This window comes from Stegostoma tigrinum, chromosome 11 (genome assembly GCF_030684315.1).
Source record: "Stegostoma tigrinum isolate sSteTig4 chromosome 11, sSteTig4.hap1, whole genome shotgun sequence".
Lineage (NCBI taxonomy): Eukaryota > Metazoa > Chordata > Chondrichthyes > Orectolobiformes > Stegostomatidae > Stegostoma > Stegostoma tigrinum.
This window is the reverse complement of record NC_081364.1, coordinates 22,211,671-22,232,012: the sequence shown is the minus strand read 5'-3', so window position 1 is coordinate 22,232,012 and position 20,342 is coordinate 22,211,671. Positions and strand designations below refer to the sequence as shown.

The following is a 20,342-nucleotide window of genomic DNA, read 5'->3' as shown; positions in this document are numbered from 1 at the left end:
AAGTACTATATGGGCAGACCGAAGTATCAATTTAGCATTTAGTGGGGCGGCACAGTGGCTCAGTGGTTGGCACTGCAGCCTCACAGCACCAGGGACCCGGGTTCAATTCCAGCCTCAGATAACTGTCTGTGTGGAATTTGCACATTCTCCCCGTGTCTGCGTGGGTTTCCTCCAGGTGCTCCAGTTACCTCCCACAGTCGAAAGATGTGCAGGCTAGGTGGATTTACCATGCTAAATTGCCCGTAGTGTTCAGGGGTGTGTGGGTTATAGGGGGATGGGATGCTCCAAGGGGCGGTGTGGACTTGTTGGACCAAAGGGCCTGTTTCCACACTGTAGGGAATCTAATCTAATAGCAATCAGAAAAAAAAAATCATAACTGGCATGGCTTGTCAGACTTGCATCTACATTTTACCTGCAATAAATTTAATTCACCAGGTATTTACTGAAATAATTTTTTGATTCTCTTCCCCATCGCACATAGTGGAGGACAGAAATCAGAAAATGCTGTTATATGCAATTTGCTTTCAAAAGTACCAACAATGTAGTGTCTTTACTGCTCTGTCTAATGTAACAATTCCACAGAAAAATTGAATTTATGTTCAGCGATTTGTTTTATAAACTTATGAAATGCTTAGTTCTGCTGATTTGTAATAATAATTTGCTATGGTACATTAGACACTGACCAGCAGTTGCACAGTTTTTGATTTTGAAGTTTTATCTATTATATCATTAACTTCTTCTCAATAGGAAAGTGACATTTTGCAAAATACTTACAAAAAATTACAAAAATTATTAACTTTTGTTGGCATTAGAAGATGAAAAGATTGACTCTCAGAACTGAGGAAGGGTCACTGGACCCGAAACATTAATTCAGAGTTTTTTCTTCACAGATGCTGCCAGCAACTTCTATTTTTGTTCCTGATTTACAGTATCTGCAGTTCTTTCAGTTTTGAATTATATTTGGAAGATGCAATCAGTAATTAATACTGTAACAAGAAATCAAGCTTTACTCTTTTTTGCACTGAAATTTATAGTCCACAATTATTGCTTTTACTAAGTGACCCTCACTGGTTTATCATCTATATGGTAGCCAATCTCTGATAGAGAAATGCAAGATTCAATTCAGTGGGTGTGTGAAGTAGATTATAATAGATTGGATATCCAGTGTATGGTTTTCATTTGGAGTGAAGTTAAGCTTAATTCCGACACTGTTTTATGTCTTCTAATGCTTTTCTATTCTAAGCAGGGTCACTAACCTCCAGACTACACAGTTAAAATAAATTTTAACTTCATGTCCTGTGCCCCCTTCCTTCACAAAGCAGTTTTGGTGATACAAAAACAAACAACACCGCAGAAATCAAACCAAACATCAGTAGCTTTATTATTTTATGTTTCTACTCATGTCCTTTTATAGCCCGAGATAACAAGGAGCAGAGCTGGATGAACACAGCAGGCCAAGCAGCATCAGAGCAGCAGGAAAGCGACGTTTCAGGTTGAGACCCTTCTTCAGAAAAAGAAGGGTCCAGACCCGAAACGTCAGCTTTCCTGCTCGGCCTGCTGTGTTCATCCAGCTCTGCGCTCCTTGTTATCTTAGATTCTCTAGCATCAGCAGTTCCTACTATCTCTGAAACTCCGGTCCATTTTTGTAAGCTCAGCATGATGGTAGGCAAAATATACCAAGTCAGAGGTAAGTGCAGCAGTAAGAAGACTTGTGTGGGTATAATTTTAGCACCTACAATTGATGTTTGATGGATGGGAGAAATTTTCTAGACTTCATTTTGTAAATGCATTAATGCAGTATACACTGAAAATACAGAAATGACTGCAACATATCTCCACTGAAGATGGTCTTACCATGCATTTTTAAATTCTGCCAATGCAGTTTAAACCTTTCTCAAGGAGATATAACTGTTGTATGGGGATTTGTAATAGATTTCAGGTAGTTTATCAGGGGAATGAAAATGATCTTCATCAAATTTCTCATAGTTGAGCAGTTAAGGAAAATATTTTTGACACATGACATATACATTAAACATTTTGGAATTCAGCCAAGATGGATTATGCCTACAGGACTAGAACACATTCAGGCACCCCATTATCATGTGGTGGTAGAAATAGGTTAAATTCCCAGCATAACAAAGTATAAAGCTGGATGAACACAGCAAGCCAAGCAGCATCAGAGGAGCACAAAAGCTGACGTTTCAGGCCTAGACCCTTCATCAGAGAGGGGGATGGGGACAGGGTTCTGGAATAAATAGGGAGAGAGGGGGAGGCGGACTGAAGATGAAGAGAAAAGAAGATAGGTGGAGAGGAGAGTATAGGTGGGGAGGTAGGGAGGGGATAGGTCAGTCCAGGGAAGACGGACAGGTCAAGGAGGCGGGATGAGGTTAGTAGGTAGGAAATGGAGATGCGGCTTGAGGTGGGAGTAAGGGATGGGTGAGAGGAAGAACAGATTAGGGAGGCGGAGACAGGATGGGCTGTTTTTGGATGCAGTGGGGGTAGGGGACGAGCTGGGCTGGTTTTGTGATTCAGTGGGGGGAGGGGAAGAACTGGGCTGGTTTTGGGATGCAGTGGGGAAGGGGAGATTTTGAAGCTTGTGAAGTCCACATTGATGCCATTGGGCTGCAGGGTTCCCAAACGGAATATGAGTTGCTGTTCCTGCAACCTTCGGGTGGCATCATTGTGGCACTGCAGGAGGCCCATGATGGACATGTCGTCTGAGGAACGGGAGGGGGAGTTAAAATGGTTCACGACTGCGAGGTGCAGTTGTTTATTGCGAACCGAGCGGAGGTGTTCTGCAAAGCGGTCCCCAAGACTCCGCTTGGTTTCCCCAATGTAGAAGAAGCCACACCGGGTACAATGGATACAGTATACCACACTGACAGATGTGCAGGTGAACATCTGCTTGATATGGAAAGTCATCTTGGGGTCTGGGATAGGGGTGAGGGAGGAGTTGTGGGGGCAAGTGTAACACTTCCTGCGGTTGCAGGGGAAGGTGCCGGGTGTGGTGGGGTCGGAGGGGAGTGTGGACCGGACAAAGGAGTCACGGAGAAAGTGGTCCCTCCGGAAGGCAGACAAGGGTGGGGCTGGAAAAATGTCTTGGGTGGTGGGGTCAGATTGTAGATGGCGGAAGTGTCGGAGGATGATGCGTTGTATCCGGAGGTTGGTGGGGTGGTATGTGAGAACGAGGGGGATCCTCTTGGGGCGGTTGTGGCGGGGTGGGGTGTGAGGGATGTGTTGCGGGAAATGCGGGAGACACGGTCAAGGGCGTTCTCGACCACTGCGGATGAAAGTTGCGGTCCTTGAAGAACGTGGACATCTGGGATGTGCGGGAGTGGAATGCCTCATCCTCGGAACAGATGCAGCGGAGGCGGAGGAATTGGGAATAGGGGATGGAATTTTTGCAGGAGGGTGGGTGAGAGGAAGTGTGGTCTAGGTAGCTGTGGGAGTCAGTGGGCTTGAAATGGACATCAGTTTCTAGCTGGTTACCTGAGATGGAGACTGAGAGGTCCAGGAAGGTGAGGGATGTGTTGGGAGATGGCTGAGGTGAACTTGAGGTTGGGGTGGAAGGTGTTGGTGAAGTGGATGAACCGTTCGAGCTCCTCTGGGGAGCAAGAGGCAGCGCCGATACAGTCATCAATGTACCGGAGGAAGAGGTGGAGTTTGGGGCCTGTGCAGTTGCGGAAGAGGGACTGTTCCACGTAGCCTACAAAGAGGCAGGCATAGCTTAGGTCCATGTGGGTACCCATGGCCACCCCCTTAGTCTGTAGGAAGTGGGAGACATATTGTTCCACACAATTACTTGTGGTATCTGTTTGATAAAAGAAGGTTAGATCATCTGTCCTTTTTTCTCTTCTCACCATCCAAAATTCCAAACACTCCCAGCTGGACTACATATTGCTAATACTTCTCTCAATTTAGTACTCAGTATTTACGATTAATGATGCAGTGTCCTTTATATTGAGGAGATTAACCATAGATTGGTTGATCACTTTGAGAAACACCTCCATTTGACACCAGGCTTCCAATCACCTGTCATTTTAATTTTCACACCACTCCCACTCTGAACTTCTACACAGTTCCAATACACTTTAAAAGGAAACTTGAAGAACTGCACTTCATCTTTTGATTAGGCACTTTATATTCTTCTGAACCCCATGCCAGATTTTAGGTGATAAGTTCTTCCCCTCCATTTTACCTTGTGGTTTTGTTTTTGGAAAACAGCTGTTTGCAATGGTTAATTTCCATTAATAGCTCCTCAAGGCACATAAAAAACAAAGCAAAGAAATCAGAAACAAAAACATAAATTTCTGGAAAAACTCAGTAGACCTGGCACCATTTACGGAGAGAAGCACAGCCAATATTTCAGGTCCAGTGATCTTTCTTCAGAACACATGTTAACTCTGCTTTCTCTCCACAGACGCTACTAGATCTGCTGAGTTTTTCCAGCAATTTATGTTATTGTCCATCAGGACCTTTTTTGTTTGTTTATCCCTTTATCACCTCTTAATGCCTTACAAGGCCATGAATTTTTTTTCATTTAATTTTCCTTCTATCCTTTCAGAGCCCATTTTCCTAAGCCTTCCCTCTCTTATATTTGTACATGCTTTAAAATACTCAGATTTCTAAACTATTTGCAGTTCTGACAAATGGTGACTGATCTGAAACACCAGGCTGGATTTTCCTGCGAACTGTGTCACTGAGGCAGGTCAGGTATTGTGAGGATGACTCATCACAGAGTTGTGCTCAGAGGCATTCACAGAAATTAAAACTAGCAAGGCTAAGGCACTGAGAAATTCCTCCAAAATAAATACTTGGGCTGTCAGGTAGGGCCTTTCTGGCTTGTCACCCTGTCTTTGAGGTGTGAAGTCTTTGGTTCTGATGGCCAAATTGCCTCATCTCAGGAGGCTGTCTCCATTTGGCTGGCAATGGCAGACTGGTGCTCTGATAACAACTAAATGCTGGACTACTCGCAGATACCTTTCCTATTTCGGACTTTAACTACCATAATTGGCCCTCCGCTGTAAAGGAATGAGCAGCCAAACCAATCCTAACCAGTTCCTGGGAAAGTTTCCTGGCAATAGGAATGCTTTGAGCAACACTCCTACTATTTTCTTGGTCTCTCCACCTGTCGTGCAAACAGGAAAATGATCCAGTCAGTTAACTTGCTCCACAGATGCTGTCAGATCTGAATAATTACAGCATTTTTTGTTTTTTTGCAGAAGTTACAGCTGCTTTTCTTCCTGCTTATAAATCTCTGGTAACATTCATTGATCCTAGTACGTATAAGCAAACAGAAAAATATCACAGTGGAGTTTTATCATTGGCAGCCTGGTTGCCACAGATTCTAGTTGGGGAATGCTCTAAATTACTGAGGCTTTTGCGTTGCCTGGCTTTCTGATCGGTGGTCAGGGTCATTGCTTCACTGACAAAGGCCAGCTCTTTATTTTCAACCATTATAAACAATTAAAGCACATCTGATGGAAATGACACATTTTAGTTGCAAACTTCAATATCATAATTTTATTAGAATGTATAAAATAGCAATACATATGGATCTTCTTCTGTATGATATAAAACAATTTAGTGCATTTGAAATACTCTCTCACAGAGGGAATGAGTACATAACAAGTACAAAAATCGGCATACACATCACTACTGCAAGTGGCAGGCCAGATATACTCAGGCAACATACTAACTCAAGGAGGGCCAACTATTTAACAAAGCTTTGAGTAGTGATTTGTGTGAGTTAATGCCTATTAAGCATATCTGTCAAAAAAAGAGGATTAATCTTTCAATTCCACTCGTGTTTTGCTCCAGGTTTTCAAATCTTAGATCTTACTGTAATCATGAGGCCTGTTGCTTGTCAAGGTATTCACGCAGCTTGTCTTCTGTTAATGTAAGTCTCTGTTCAAGAATCGTCACAGTCTGAAGAGTAAAATTAAGAAGTGCTGTTCATTGGAAATAAAGGGAAATGCAGCCTTTTTCATGTGACAGCATTAGGGCTTGTGATACTGGTTTTATCATATATAAGCACTAAGTTTAAAGGAACTGCTACATGCAATGCATAAAACAAAAGAACTTTTAGAACAAGAATTAGAAAAATTGCAAATAAAATTATACATGATTTTGAATGGCTTCATAAGCGTATCATCTTTCTTGTTATGATGTGATTGATGTTGCATCAGTTACTGAAAATGTGTATTTAGCTTTTGTGCGTACCATCCATACATAAGAAAAAAAATTTAAAAACTCTTCTGCACTTCCCACTTTTTTTTAAACTGTTGCATCCAATGTAACCAATGGCTAAGACAACAATAGGTTTGCTACTCTTCTACTGCCTGTAATTCAGATACACAACTCTAAACTTTAAGATCTGACATCTGTTATAGTGAGGTTCGACTAAATGGATCACAGTAAAGCAGTTTCCTTGATATTCCCTTGGGGTTGAGGCCCATACAGGACAAAAACATTTAGATCACAGTACATAAGAGGTTTCAATTGCCTCACAGCAATGTTGTAACAGTGATTCCACACCACTCTAACTACAATAAGATCACACTTATTAAGCAATTTGCAAGAAATAAAACCTTTGGAATTTTGATATTACAAATGTCATTTTAATTAAATGTTTCCATTGTTTAACAGAAACACAATTAATTTAAATGAGTAATTGCAGAAAAGTATAATGTTGGACCATTAATATCTAAACTAAGACTGGTTCCACCTGAGTCATACATCACAATGGTTTACAAATATTTGGTTGAACAAAGCAGTAATTTAAAACAGAAGGAGACAAGGTGTTCAAAAGACTTTGAACAATGTCCTATGAGCATTTCAACAAGGTTGAAAGGAAATTAAATTGAAGAGGATCATATAAGTCCAAATTAACTAATACACATTTTAAATAATCTATTTCTTCAACTCACCATTTATTTTGTACCCCTTAATTTCTTTTCAGAATAGAAGATATACCAGTCGGTAAAAGTTAGCTGGTAGTCAGCAATACTGTTTGGAGTAAATAAAGGCATTTCTGACCTAAAATTGCTGAGTTGGATTTTAATGTAAACAATGTTGGTTTGTCTTTATGCTCATCATTGATATTGCACAATATTTGCACTGCATATTACACTTTCCAAAAGTATGATTTGGCATTGATATGCAAAAATAAAATTTCACACTCAGGGCAGGCAATTTTTTTGGGGGCAGGAAAGGTTCTGAGGAAAGGTCACTGGACCCAAAACATAAACTTTGCTTTCTCCCCACAGCCGCTGCCAGGCTTGCTGAGTATCACCTGAAATTTCTGTTTTTGTTTAAGATAATATTGAACTGGTAAATGCACAGCAGTATATAAATTCTGAGCTGCGAAGAGATTTCCAAAACTATGCCAGTAGGGAAATGATGGGAAGTAGATGAGCTCTCAAGAGTACATCCACTTGTTAGAATACCTTGTAATTAGATTGTGTGTAAAACAATTAATGTACTTCTACTTTTAAATCTATTACTAATTCATTGCCTGAGCAGAAAATAAACAGAAAGCAGTACACAGTTCTACATTACTCTTCACAGGGAATATAAGCAGCTTTGATTTCAGAGACACAGCAATAAAATGAGTGAAAGAAGCTTCTGGGCATCCAATACCTAAACATCAAGCATTGTTTCTGCAGTTGTCTCCAGAGTTGTGGCAGCTCATTCCGCAGGCTTCTGTTGTTGGAGGGATGGACTCATTTTGACTATGTTGAGAGCATAAGAACATAAGAAAACAGGAGAGGAAATAGGCCATCTAAATCTCCAACCTGCTGCAGGATTCAATCTAACCATGGATGATCTTTCACCTCAGATCCTCTTTCTGGCCTTACAACCAAATCCTTAAATTTTCTGTGTGTGCAAAAGTAGTAAACAATCTATGTTTCTGTGTAGCACTGAAAAAATACCATGCTTCCAGCAAATTTCATGAATACAACATTAAATGGAGGCAAAAACCGCTTGGCATTCTTTGAAGGATATTGTACTGATGTGACAAGGGAAGTGGTAATTATGTTGTTTGTAGCTTGCCATACAAAAATTGGTTAACAAGTTTCACTGTGTAACAGAAGGAGGCAGTGGTATAATGATAATATGACTGGACTTGTAATCTGGAGCCTCATGCCAATGGGTTCAAATCTGCATAGAATGTAATTAAATTCAATGAAAATCTGGAATTGAAAAGGAGGTCTGAAGGCATCCATGTAACCATTGTAAATTGTTCTAAAAAAACTCTCTGTCATTAATGCCCATTAGAAAAGGATATCTAGCATACTTTTCTGGTCTGGCCTACATATGATTCCAGTCCAGTAGTGCTCTGGGCAATAAAATGGTGGCCAAGGCAGTGACATCCCAATCCTATGAATGAATTTTGAAACAAAAATAAGCAATTTAGTTTCAAAGGTATTTGTTAGAAGATGCTTTGGAATGGCCTGAAATACGCTAATTTATTTTTTTATATAGGCAGCAAATTGAATAGATTAGTTTTAAGTAGACTTTTAGAAGCCAGCAGGATAGTTTTGCACTTTCCTATATGTGTACTCCTAGCCACTGGCAATTAGAAACAAAACTACTAATAACTTTTTTTTCAAAATAAAAACTGGTTTTACGGACATAGTTGTTTTGTCTCAATTTCATCTGAATTGTTTCCACATCAGTAGGAGTTAGGAACCTTTGCAAACACACTATTAGCTGCGCTGAAATAACTTAATAGAATTTAAGACTAATGCAGTCTTAATTAAGGTAACGAGGTGAAAGATTGCAGACAGAATATTAAATATTATTTAGAGCATAGCTCTTAAAGTAATTCTAGAGACACAGTTTCTGTTCAAAGTGACATACTGCAAACAAAACGATAAAGTTTAAATTGTTTTTAAAAGTTGAAAAGATTCTCCTCAACCCAAAATGTTAATCTTTTTGAAGTATTATCAATCAAGAAACCTTACATATCTGATCCAACCAGCTATGCCCTTTGCCTCATGGTCTTACTGTTAATCACGACTGACCCAGAATAACAAGGGGCACTACTTTACATATCTTTGAAAGTGTGACAGAGACCCAAGAGAACCAGACTGCTGGGTCAGAGGGCAACAGTCTAAGCAAATGGTTGAAAGTATGGAATGTCAATAAATTGTCCAATATGCCTGGAAGCCTTCGTTTGTGTTAGACGTGCTATTTACCGCATGCCATGAGAGAAACACAGTGGTTTACAAACCTACTTCCTCCAGCAATACAAACCATATGTCTTCTCTCTCAGGTAGACAAAATGGTAGCTTTCAAGTCAAATATTAGAAACACATGGAAATAAATGAATTCATCTGAGGTTACAAAACATTTTCCAATAGGAAATGGATATTTCATTTCAGAAAGATTTTTCTTGTTTCAATCAGGAGAACAGCCTCTGAAAATAGATTCTGTATCCAGGCATCCTATTTAATAGATATGTCTAAAGAGCTACAGATCACATTGTGCGCTTTTTAAAAATTGTCACTGAAATACTTAAAGTTTATAACATCCAATGTGCTAGATTCTCAAGATTGGACTAAAATAGACACATGCATTGATGTGAATTCTTTCTGCTTGCAGGCCAAGAGCTTTCTCCCCCAAAGCACCTCAAACAAATCCAGGAAAACAGGAGCACACAGGGTCAGCGTGGAAACTACACGTCTTTTTAACAGTAATAAAGGCCATATTCTGTGATTTAAAGGTCCTGCAGCCACTTTGAAAGCCATTGTGAGAAACTGTGTGTGCAATGCAGTGTTGGGATGGGGTGGCAAGTAAGTTGGTGGGCAGGGAGCCAGGTAGGTGATGGTTTAGAGTGCCAGGTGAATTCGCACATGTAGGACAGTAGGTAGGTCAAATCCAATTGGGATGGGTGGTGGAACTGAAGCAGGGTATAGCGCTTCAGGTTTGACATGTTCAGGGTGGGGTGAAGGACGTCAGGGCAGGGAAGTGTCGTATCCAGTGGAGTAGAGTGGGTATGGACGTAATGGACAGTGGGAGGGGTGGGGACGCAGTGCTATCAGTGGATTCAGGGTTCAGTTCCAAAGTTGCTCAGGAGTTACAGCAAGTCCTAGTTCTCTAACCTTTCTCGGGTAACACAGTTAAATGACAGTCAGTTACAACCCCCCAACTCTAACTTGGAGTAGGAGATATTTGCGAAAGGTTCTACCCTGACAAGAGTCAGCTGCATTTTGTCTTCTGTATAGTTCTGACACGCAACTTCCATCTAGACTGCTGCTATGACCATCTTTCTATTGGAAAATATGGGCCAATATATTTCTTGTAATTTTTCAGCTGAATATGAAATAATAAATTTTGACCAACTTAACCGAGAGTACAAGACACATTGAGATTTGATACATTAAAGCAATATGTTTGCTTAAACTCATGAACTGTATACATTCTGTAATTAAATTTAATTTATAGTCAGCTCAGTTTATCACGTTTCTTTTGAAAAAAACAGTTAAGAACAATTCAAATTATGAAAACCCACTCTTTAAAAATCTCAAAATTCAGTACCAGTTGGATTACAAGTTTTAAAACCTCCTAAACTGAGGCAACTCTTGCTAAATTTGCAAATGACACAAAGATTATTGGAAGTGTAGATAATGTAGAAGAGGCAGGGAGGCTGCAGGCAGAACTGGACAAACTAGAAGACTGGGCAAAGAATTAGCAGATGAAATACAATGCAAAGTATGAGGTTATGCACTTTGACGGCAAGAATAGAGGCATAGGCAATTTTCTAAATGGGGAAAAGCTTCATAAATCTGAAGTACAAAAGGACATAGGAGTCCAAGTTCCTTAAGGTTAGCACGCAGGTTTAGTTGGCAGTTAGGAAGACAAATGCAATGTCAGCATTCATTTTAAGAGGACTAGAGTAGGAATGTATTGCTGAAGCAAAATAAGGTTCTGGGTAGACAGTATTTGGAATAATCTGTGCAGTTTTAGCACCCCTATCAAAGGACTGATGTGCTGCCCTTAGAAGCGTTCTTCAGGAGGTTTATGAGAATGGTCCTGGGCTGAATGGACTGTTATTCGAAGTGCAGTATTCTATACTCCCTGGAGTTTAGATGGATAAAGGGGGATCAGATTGAAACTTACTGAATACTGAGAGGCCTGGATATAGTGAATGTGGAGAAGATGCTTCAACTATTAGAAGAGACTAGGACTCGAGGACAGTGCCTCAGAATGAAGGGATGACCCATTGGAACTGAAGAGAAACTTTTTCAGCCAGAGGATAGTGAATCTGTGGAACTCATTGCTACAGTAGCTTGTGGAGGCCAAGTGAGAGTGTATTTAAGTCACAGAGGTAGCTAGATTTTTGATAAATAAAAGGATCAAAGGTCACTAACAGAAGACAAGAGAATGGAGTCGAGAAACATATTGGCCACAATTAACTGGCAGAGCAGACCCAGTGGGCTGATTGGCCTAAATTTGCTCCTATCTCATATGGTCATCCATTGCAAAATTAGGCAAAACTACTTTGTAACCACATAGCAACATTTGTGTGCAAGTTCTTCACTACTGGTTATTGCTATCAGGAAAAAGTTACAGTCTATTATAAAGGATGAAATAGCAGAACATTTAGAAGTACAAAATATGATCAAACAGAATCAGCATGGCTTCATGAAAGGGAAATCATGCCTGATTAATTTATCAGAATGAACTGCCAGAGAAGAGGTGGAGGTTTGTACAATGACAACATTTATAAAGCATCCAGACAGGTACATGAATACCAAGTGTTACCAAAACATCAGTACCAAGGGATATGGGCCAAATGCTGGCAAATGGGACTAAATTAATTTAGGATATCTGGTCGGCATGGACAAGTTGGACCGAAGCTGCACAGCTCTATGACTGTATGACAGAAACATAACAAAGGACTGCAGATGCCAGAGATCTGAAACAAAAGCGTAAAAGAAATTAGTGGCGAAGCTCTGCAGGTCTGATAGTATCTGTTGTTATGAGTCACCGGACTCAAAAAATGTTAACTCTGCTTTCTTCCCACACATGCTCCCAAACCTGCTGAGTTTTACCAGCAATTTCTGTTTCTGAAAGAGAAGACAGTTGGGATAAGGAGGATATTTTCAAGATGGCAACCAGAACCTGGTGGTATGCCACAGGGATTAGTGTTGGGGCCACAATGATCTAGAATATATATTCATGACTTGGATGATGGAAATGAATGTACTATTGTCAAGTTTGCAGACACAAAAATAGGATGGAAAGGCAAATGGTGAAGATGACACAAGTAGTCTGCACAAGGATATAGATTAAATGAGTGGGCAAAAACATGGCAGAAGGAATATAATGTGATAAAAAATGATATTATGCACTTTGGCGGGAAGAACAGAGGAGGGATTATCATTTAAATGGACAAAGCCTGCAGAAAACAGACACTTGGGAAAATCCTCAGTCTATGAGTCACAAAAAATTAGCATCAAGTTCAGCAAGTAATAGGGAAGGCAAATGGAGTACTGGCTTTTATTTCAAAGGGAATAGAATATAAAAGTAGGAGGTTTTGCATACATTATATGAGACACTAATTAATCTGTGGAAATCTTTGCTGCAGAGAACTCTCAAACTGAGTTGTTGAGTATATTCAAGGCTGTCTCCAATTAAGGTCCTGTAAAATTCCTTGAAGAGCTTCTTAATGGACTAGAGAGATTGAGCAGGCAATTTTCAATCTGAAAATTACCAAATGTGATCATCCAGTTTAAAATACTTAGCTGATCATGTAATGTGGCTCATTTTCATTTGCTAAAAGTGACATTCGTATTCAGAGGCCTGTTCCATACAAACAAAAGGAATGCCCACAAACCTTCACCTTCTTTGACTTACCTGGAAACAGTCTAAGTAGTTCTCTATTGCTTTCACCGTGGCAACATTCTCGGCTCATCAAAGCCAACTTGTCATCCATTCACCTTCCTTTCCTCCAACTGTATAAATTGTTCTAATTGGTTGAAATTTGGCGTGCTTGCATTTTTGGGCGATAACGGCAAGACAAAAGCTTCTTCAAAACGTCTTCCCTTGTAGTAAAATTCTACTTCTGTTCTATCAAGCAACTACTTAGTGAACACTGCTTCTAATTCCCCCATTCAGTCTTTTCCACCTTCTGGTTATCAGTCAAAAGATACATCGGATTTTCCCTTCTCATGTCTATCTGAGATGCTCTGGCAAAAAGTTCTCCTTTCTTCCATGCTTTAACTGGTACTGCTCAGAAGACCAACTTTCAATTCCAACAGCTTCATAAGAACTCCAGGAGGGCTGAAATTCCGAGGGGAGGAAAATGCCATTTTATATTGGAGCACAGGGTAGTTACCTTGGTGTAACCCAGTTCTGATGAATGTAAGCATTTGTGTACAAATTTAACATTTTGTTCTCATCAAACTGATTAATATTATTACTAACAGTAAAGTGGTACAGCAACTGCACCATTAACTCAAGTGCACTTGGTGCACTGCAATCAGCAAACAACTTAAGTGATTGGTCAAAGTTTTGCTGGACACTGCCGAAGTGTTGAGTACTCCTTTACTCCTCTCAGAAAAGGACAAGAAGATTGTATGAGAATTTATTGAAATAGCCACTAATTGCATAAGAGATAGTAAGAGCTGCTGATGCTGGAGTCAGAGATGACATAGTGTGGAGCTGGTGGAACACAGCAGGCCAGGCAGCATCAGAGGAGCAGGAAAGCTGACGTTTCGGGTCAGGACCCTTCTTCAGGAATGGGCCATTTCTGAAGAAGGGTCCCGGCATGAAACGTCAGCTTTCCTGCTCCTCTGATGCTGCCTGCCCTGCTGTGTTCCTCCAGCTCCACACTAATTTTATGAACCTAGTTAAAAGCACTGTGTGTCAACTATAATCTGTTAAAGAAAAAGAAGCCATAAGATCCACTAGTTATAAAGTTTATAAAAACTACTGAATCAAAAGTCAACCGTATTTTACTGTCACTGAAAGAAGATTTGGAGAAGTGACTGACAAAAATAACTTAATCTTGCTAGATTATAATATAGGAACCGCTCACAAGTTTCATATTTAATTCTCTACAGTGAAGCCTGGTCACAGGGTAACGTGTAGATGAACATAACTTAGCATGCAATGGATTTCTATGTTACAAGACTCTAAAGCTTATTCCAAAACAGTATTGAAAACATTACTTGAAAAGAGATTTGTTAGCCCAAATCAAAAGTAGTAATTTAAATCAGAGTGAGATATTAATTTGCATCAATAAATCTGTACAAAAGGGGAATTGTTCATTTTTCTATTCAGCTTCATCTAATTTCTGTACACTTGCTTCAAGTGCACTGGCTTGGTTATCATTATGCAAATACATCTGCTGCTAAAATCAACAAAATCATGTTTCAGCGCACGACATTGCACTTAAGTTGGAAAATGCTAAACTGATTTCATTATCATACTGAAAACTAACATACACTGAAAGCAAAAAATATGAATCATTGTTGGAAGCTAATTCATCTATTCCTAACCAAAGTCAGTCTGTTGTCTGGATCAAGTGACTCTACTTTTGCACTGACTTATAATAGCTCCAGATACATATCAAACAAAAAAAAAATGAATTGTAGAGATTTATAGGTATTCAATCAGTTTGCTTGAAATCTCCCCCAACCAATCCATTTAATTTCCTGAGGAAAGCTTCTGTAATGTATTATATCTGTAGGTAGTTTTCCCTTGTGGGCTAATGGATATTTATATTTACATGTGGAATTGACTAGCTATGGAAGAACTGGTGATTAATGGCAAACCAAAATCCAGTACAGCCACATATCAATTTAGAAAATAATCTGATAATGAGAGACCTGGACTTATCTGGGAAGCATCAATGTGGAAGCAACTAGGATGAAAACTGTTATTAAAAGAATCACGTACAGAAGGTGTCCTCGGCTTAACAAAAGCCAATGCTATGTTTGTACTAAGCAGTATACATAAATAATAAGCTCAGTTAATCAATGGTATGACCTAAACCATTTCACCAGATACACTATACTCTTACTTCAGATTCCATTTCTTTACCCAAGTGCCTACTCAAAACAAAGCTATTAGTGTACAACCTGCATCCCAATTCATTGAACTGGATTTCAAACCATAAATTGGGTCTATTACATAGTTCACTTTATCTCTGAAGTAGTTCTATTGCCAAAAATATCCTCAATCTCAATCTTTATCTCAGTGCCACACCAGACAATATCTCATTTTTGAGATTTGTTTGTTTCTTTGTTTGAGGCTTTGTTACCTGCTGGCTGCAGTTTTCCAATGTCATCTTAACAATCTTCCCAAACTCCACTGCAGAATTAGGAGGTGCTGGTGTTGGACTGGGCTGCATATGGTCAAAAATCACAGGACACCAGGTTATAGTCCAACAGGTTTATTTGAAGACACAAGCTTTCAAAGTCTCACTCCTTCGTCAAGTGTCAGCACAGCATCCGTTGGACTATAACCTAGTGTCGAGTGATATTTGACCTTGCCCTCTGCAGTAGTTTAATCTGAATCAGACCAGTGGAATCCACTATCCCCCACAGCACCCAGTGTAGTTCTAACTTTGATTTCCAAATCATGTCAGTCCTCAGTTACCATCATTATTTCAAAGTATACTTGTTTCTTCACTCTACCTCTGTAATCTCCTCCAGAATTCATCTTCTGCTGCGTCAAAGTTTGTTAGACCTCTCCTCCATGGTACCAATAACACATTAATCTTGAAAGAACTCTTAAGACTTAAGTCTGGAATTTTCTTCCTATATCCTTCTGTCTTGCTACATATTTACCATGTCCTCAAGCAAAACTTTTCCACCGGGTCATTGGCTGCTTTCCTTACTCTTCGCCTAATTTCTGTTTAGTGCCTGTTACACATTTTCAAAGCAACTTGGGATATTTAATTGTGTTAGAAACATAATAACTTAATGCAGTAGCTGTTGTTATAGAAGGGAATCAGTGCTAAATATTTTCAAATTAAAGCTAATTGCTACAATGCATATCGTTATCATTTAAACATTTAGGGTACTTCCTTCTCCAGTCAACTAAAAATGGCATGGTGTGGCACTACAGTAAAGAAGGTGCTAATACTGAATGTTTCAAATCTTCAACTAGCTTGCTTTATGAATGTTTCTTCAGTGATTTTTTTATAAATGCCATCTTAATTTCATAAATGTGTTTCAGAATTATGCACTAGTAGTTCTTGTGAATCAGTATAAATTCTCCATCTTTAAGAGAGGAGATTTTCTTGGATTTGAGCCCAAATGCACTGGATCATCTGGACACAGTGAACATTAGGAGGACTGAAATGTACACATATACACACATAGGAACCCGCCTAATCTTCACTGGGTCAAGTTGATACAGATGGGAAATCTTTCTCAATATTACATTTGTGACAAAGGGCTGCTCATGGTGTTACTTACCTGAGTGAGAACATCCAGCTGTCCTACTATGTGCTCCAGAGTACTTGCAAGAGCTGAGGGGATACCACTGCCTTCTTGCTGGTGAAACTGGCTTAAAGGAGGAATGGGTTTTTCATCTGGTGCCAGAACATTGCTTGAATGGCTCTTTTGTTGATTTAAGTTAGTTGACCCAGTGTCTGAAAAGTTTGTCTCCAAAACAGTCTAAAACACAAACAGAAATTATTTAAAAACTAGCACATTGGTCAAGGGCAATCTTAGTCATAATGCTTTATTGTGGAATCGTCCAAGATCATTAATACTGTCATACTGAGCTCCTACAATATTTCAATTTCTTTAGTAAGTTGTAGGTACACATAAACAACCGAATGTGCAATAAAAACCGCAGTGTATGATTAATATTCTGTTTGTTCTTTACAAATATTGAATTAAAACTCTCCCACTCAGAGATTGCTACTTACCTCTCCCACCAACAGTGTTTTCCTTTCTTGTAATGTTGCATGGAGATCTAAAAGACTGGTTTTTACATGGAATAGATTTTAAAATATGACATTCTTGTTTTGCTGCACTTCGCAAAACTTAGATAGGCCACACTGTTCAGTTTCAGTTTGGCAAGACAGAAACAAACTAATATTTTAAAAATTTCTTTCATACATTTTATCGAACATAGATTTGGAGATTCAAGTATACGGGGGTTGCGCAAAGGGACCAATTTATGAATATAGCAGTAAATCAAAATTTAAATAGGATTCCAAGTGAAAATTTTAATTGTTAAAAACTCAATACATCTTACTCATATTATATTCTCATATTATAGTCCTTTGTGTGCCGTTTATCTCGTACTCAAACCGATCAGCGACAACATAAAACATACAAAGTAGTGTGCTTATATCTGTACTATAAACTTTGCCAAGTGGAATTTCTATCCTTTTATTGTTACTTCATATATAGAGCATTAATAATTTTTCATTTTATTCCTTCTAGTGTCCAATTATCCCAAACTTTTCACTCAAAACTACTATAATTTATTTCAATTGACACATTCGTGTCGGCTGATTTTAAAAATCTATCATAAAATTTGCTGTGCAACTTTCTTTCCTGAATGAATAATGCTTGGTTAAGAACTCTGAGCTATTTTCAAAGTTTTAGCTGAAAATGACAAGTGTGGATCTTTTTCAGTGTCTGAATATGTCTTAATAAACTCTCTGAGATGGTGAATCATCCACTACATGATATAAGGTGTATGATTTATATATTTGAAGCCATTTATTTGGAAGTTTGGACTTTAAACTACTAGCATGTGAGTTTTGATCGGTATGCACAGTATGGGGTGGGTGGGGTGAGTAATTTAATAATTATTTTGTCAGTATTTCCTGAGTCACTTTTCTTTAAAAAAAAACTAGTATAATGAGAAAGACTTCATGGGTTCATAATGGGAACTTGTTGGAATGGGCAAGTTTTATGAGCAGAAAACAGTAAGCATTGAGGAGTGTTAGCTTGCTTTCTGTTTGGGAGGATCAAGAATTGCTCGTATTATTAGGAGAAAATTCTGTAACTTGGAAAGCTTTAGGGTTCAGTTTGCAAAGATTGTCATGGAAGTTAAATCTGTGAAATAGCTCCTCCTGAAGAAAGGAGAGAATTTCAAACCCTAAGGAAAATGGTGACCTCAGTGTAAGGCTTTCAGTTTAAAAGTTGCAGACCAAAAATGAATCTTGAGGGTCATTCAAAATTGAGAAAATCTAAGCTTAGTTGTGTAGCAAGTCAGTTGACTTGATCGATATAATAGAAAAGCAAACTCTATATGGTGTTCAAGTCCTGCAAACTGATAATTTGGGACAGATGACCTGGCATTTTCACGGTGTGTCTCAGAATCTTTCAATTTTTGTGCAATAACTTAAATAGCTTGGTATATTGTATATTTTGCATAATAGCCTTTCATTATTAAAATCTGCAGCTTTGTGTATTTGTGTTTCAGTGAATGACAACCTTGTTAAATAAAAAAAACCCTCAAGCTGGATTTCAGTCTCGGATTTGACATGTCTTGAACAATATCAATTAGGATCATAACTTCTTGGAGAAACCAGAAAAAAAACTCAGATTTCTACTTTCAGAGAAAACCCAAAGGTCCAAAGCCTTTCAGTTTAGCAATTTAAAGTTAAAATGTGGAAATATGATAACTTTTAGATGTTGAGAAATGTAGTTGATAATTACTACTAAAAATTTCCTATTATGAGACAGATTACAAGAGTGTGCCAGAAATTTTCAGTTTTACCCAAATAGGCATAACTATGTACAAATCCCAATGCAGCATTGAAACATGGGACATACAAACATAGAAAATAAGAACAGTAGTAGGCCATTCAACACTCTAAGACTGCTCCCCCATTCATGATAACCATGGCTGATCATTCAGTTCGTTACTTTTACATGCTTTCTCCCATTCCCTTTGATCAGTTTAAACTTAAGAACTACAACTAACTTTTTTGTGGAAGACATTCAATGTTCTGAAAGCCTCAATTGCTTTCTGTGGCAGAGTTTCACAGGTTTACCACTCCCCTGGTGAAGAGATTTTGTATCTGAGTCCTAAATGGCCTATACTGTAAACTTGAGCTGTGACCCCCTAGTCATGGGAAATATCCTTTCTATGTTTATCCTCTACAATCGTGTTAGAATTTTAAAGGTTCCTATGAGATTTGCTCACATAATTTTTTTAAATTCCAGTGAATATAGCCCTAATTGATCCAGTCTCTTTTCATTTATCAGTCCTACCATCCCTGCAATCAATCAGTCTTGTAAAGCTTTGTAGCATTCCTTCCATAGCCAGAACATCCTTCCTTAAGTTAGGAGACCGAAAGTATACACAATATTTCTAGTTTAAAAGGAGCATTGCTGCAACATCTGAGAGAAAGTTCTGGCATTAGATACTGCCATATATCAGATGATATTGGAGCAGTCACCTGTAGATTTCATCCTGCAGATTTTTATATGTGAAATTAATATCTCTGAAAAGATGTTCAACAGGTGGCTGATCTGATCTCACTTTTACACCATCGTCCTAATCAAAGACCGACTATATCAAGTTTAAAATTTTAAACAAATATGCATTTCAAACAGGAGCAAAGTTCAGAATCATCACCTTACCCTACAACTAAATGACAAGGATACATGTTGACATCAACTGAAGACAAATTGTAGTAAATAAAATTCGCCACAGTTAGCCCTGCTTCTTCAGAGGAGGTAAACAATGTGGCAACAAAGTGCAATTGAAAATCTCAAGGCCAACTGACCCGATCAGGAAATATGGAAAGTAACTCAAGAATCATCCCCATGTGATCTTGACACTGTTACAAACATTGGAGGAAACAATTCAATCAGCCTACACTTGTGATACTTAAAAGTGAGGAAGTCATTTCGTCGTTGCAAATTAAATTTATAAAAATGACTTTTTGATATTTTGTATCTTTACATTTTGTATTACTGAAACATATTTTTGTACAAAGACAGAAGGGAAAGAGTAATCGTAATTAAACTAATGTCTAAGTATAGCGAGTAGATACGACTATAACTCGACTGTAACCAGCAAATAAGATACCTGACTAGACTTTGACAGAATTGGGATAGGCACTGAAAATATAATCTCTTCAGAGATCTACTTTTTATGTAAAAAAAACTCCCAGCCCAATAGGTCAACTTCCAACACTTCACCCGAAGGTGGAGCAGTGTGACGAAAGCTTGTCACTTCAAAGAAATATGTTAGATTATAACCTGGTGTCATGTGACTTCAAACTTCCAAGACAACAGCAAATCATTTTTTTAAAGATGATTTTCAAACCTTGATTACATTTGAACATTCAAAAATAGGAACAGACAACCATTCTCCCCGTCAAGCCTCTTCTAACAATCAGT

General features: G+C 38.7%; 1 protein-coding gene across 3 annotated transcripts in view; it reads right to left on the bottom strand.

Annotated features, from left to right (window-relative positions):
* Positions 1-5,560: 5,560 nt before the first annotated feature.
* Positions 5,561-20,342, bottom strand: part of LOC125460144 (POC1 centriolar protein homolog A-like) — a 136,175-nt gene continuing 121,393 nt past the window's right edge. For all 3 annotated transcript variants that reach the window (XM_059649643.1, XM_048547270.1, XM_059649644.1), the window contains 2 exons: positions 16,440-16,640; positions 5,561-5,928 (listed from right to left, as the gene is read on the bottom strand). In XM_059649643.1, coding sequence (XP_059505626.1) covers positions 5,848-5,928; positions 16,440-16,640 — 282 coding nt within the window. In that variant the 3' untranslated portion in view covers positions 5,561-5,847. The remainder of the gene's footprint in view (positions 5,929-16,439; positions 16,641-20,342) is intronic.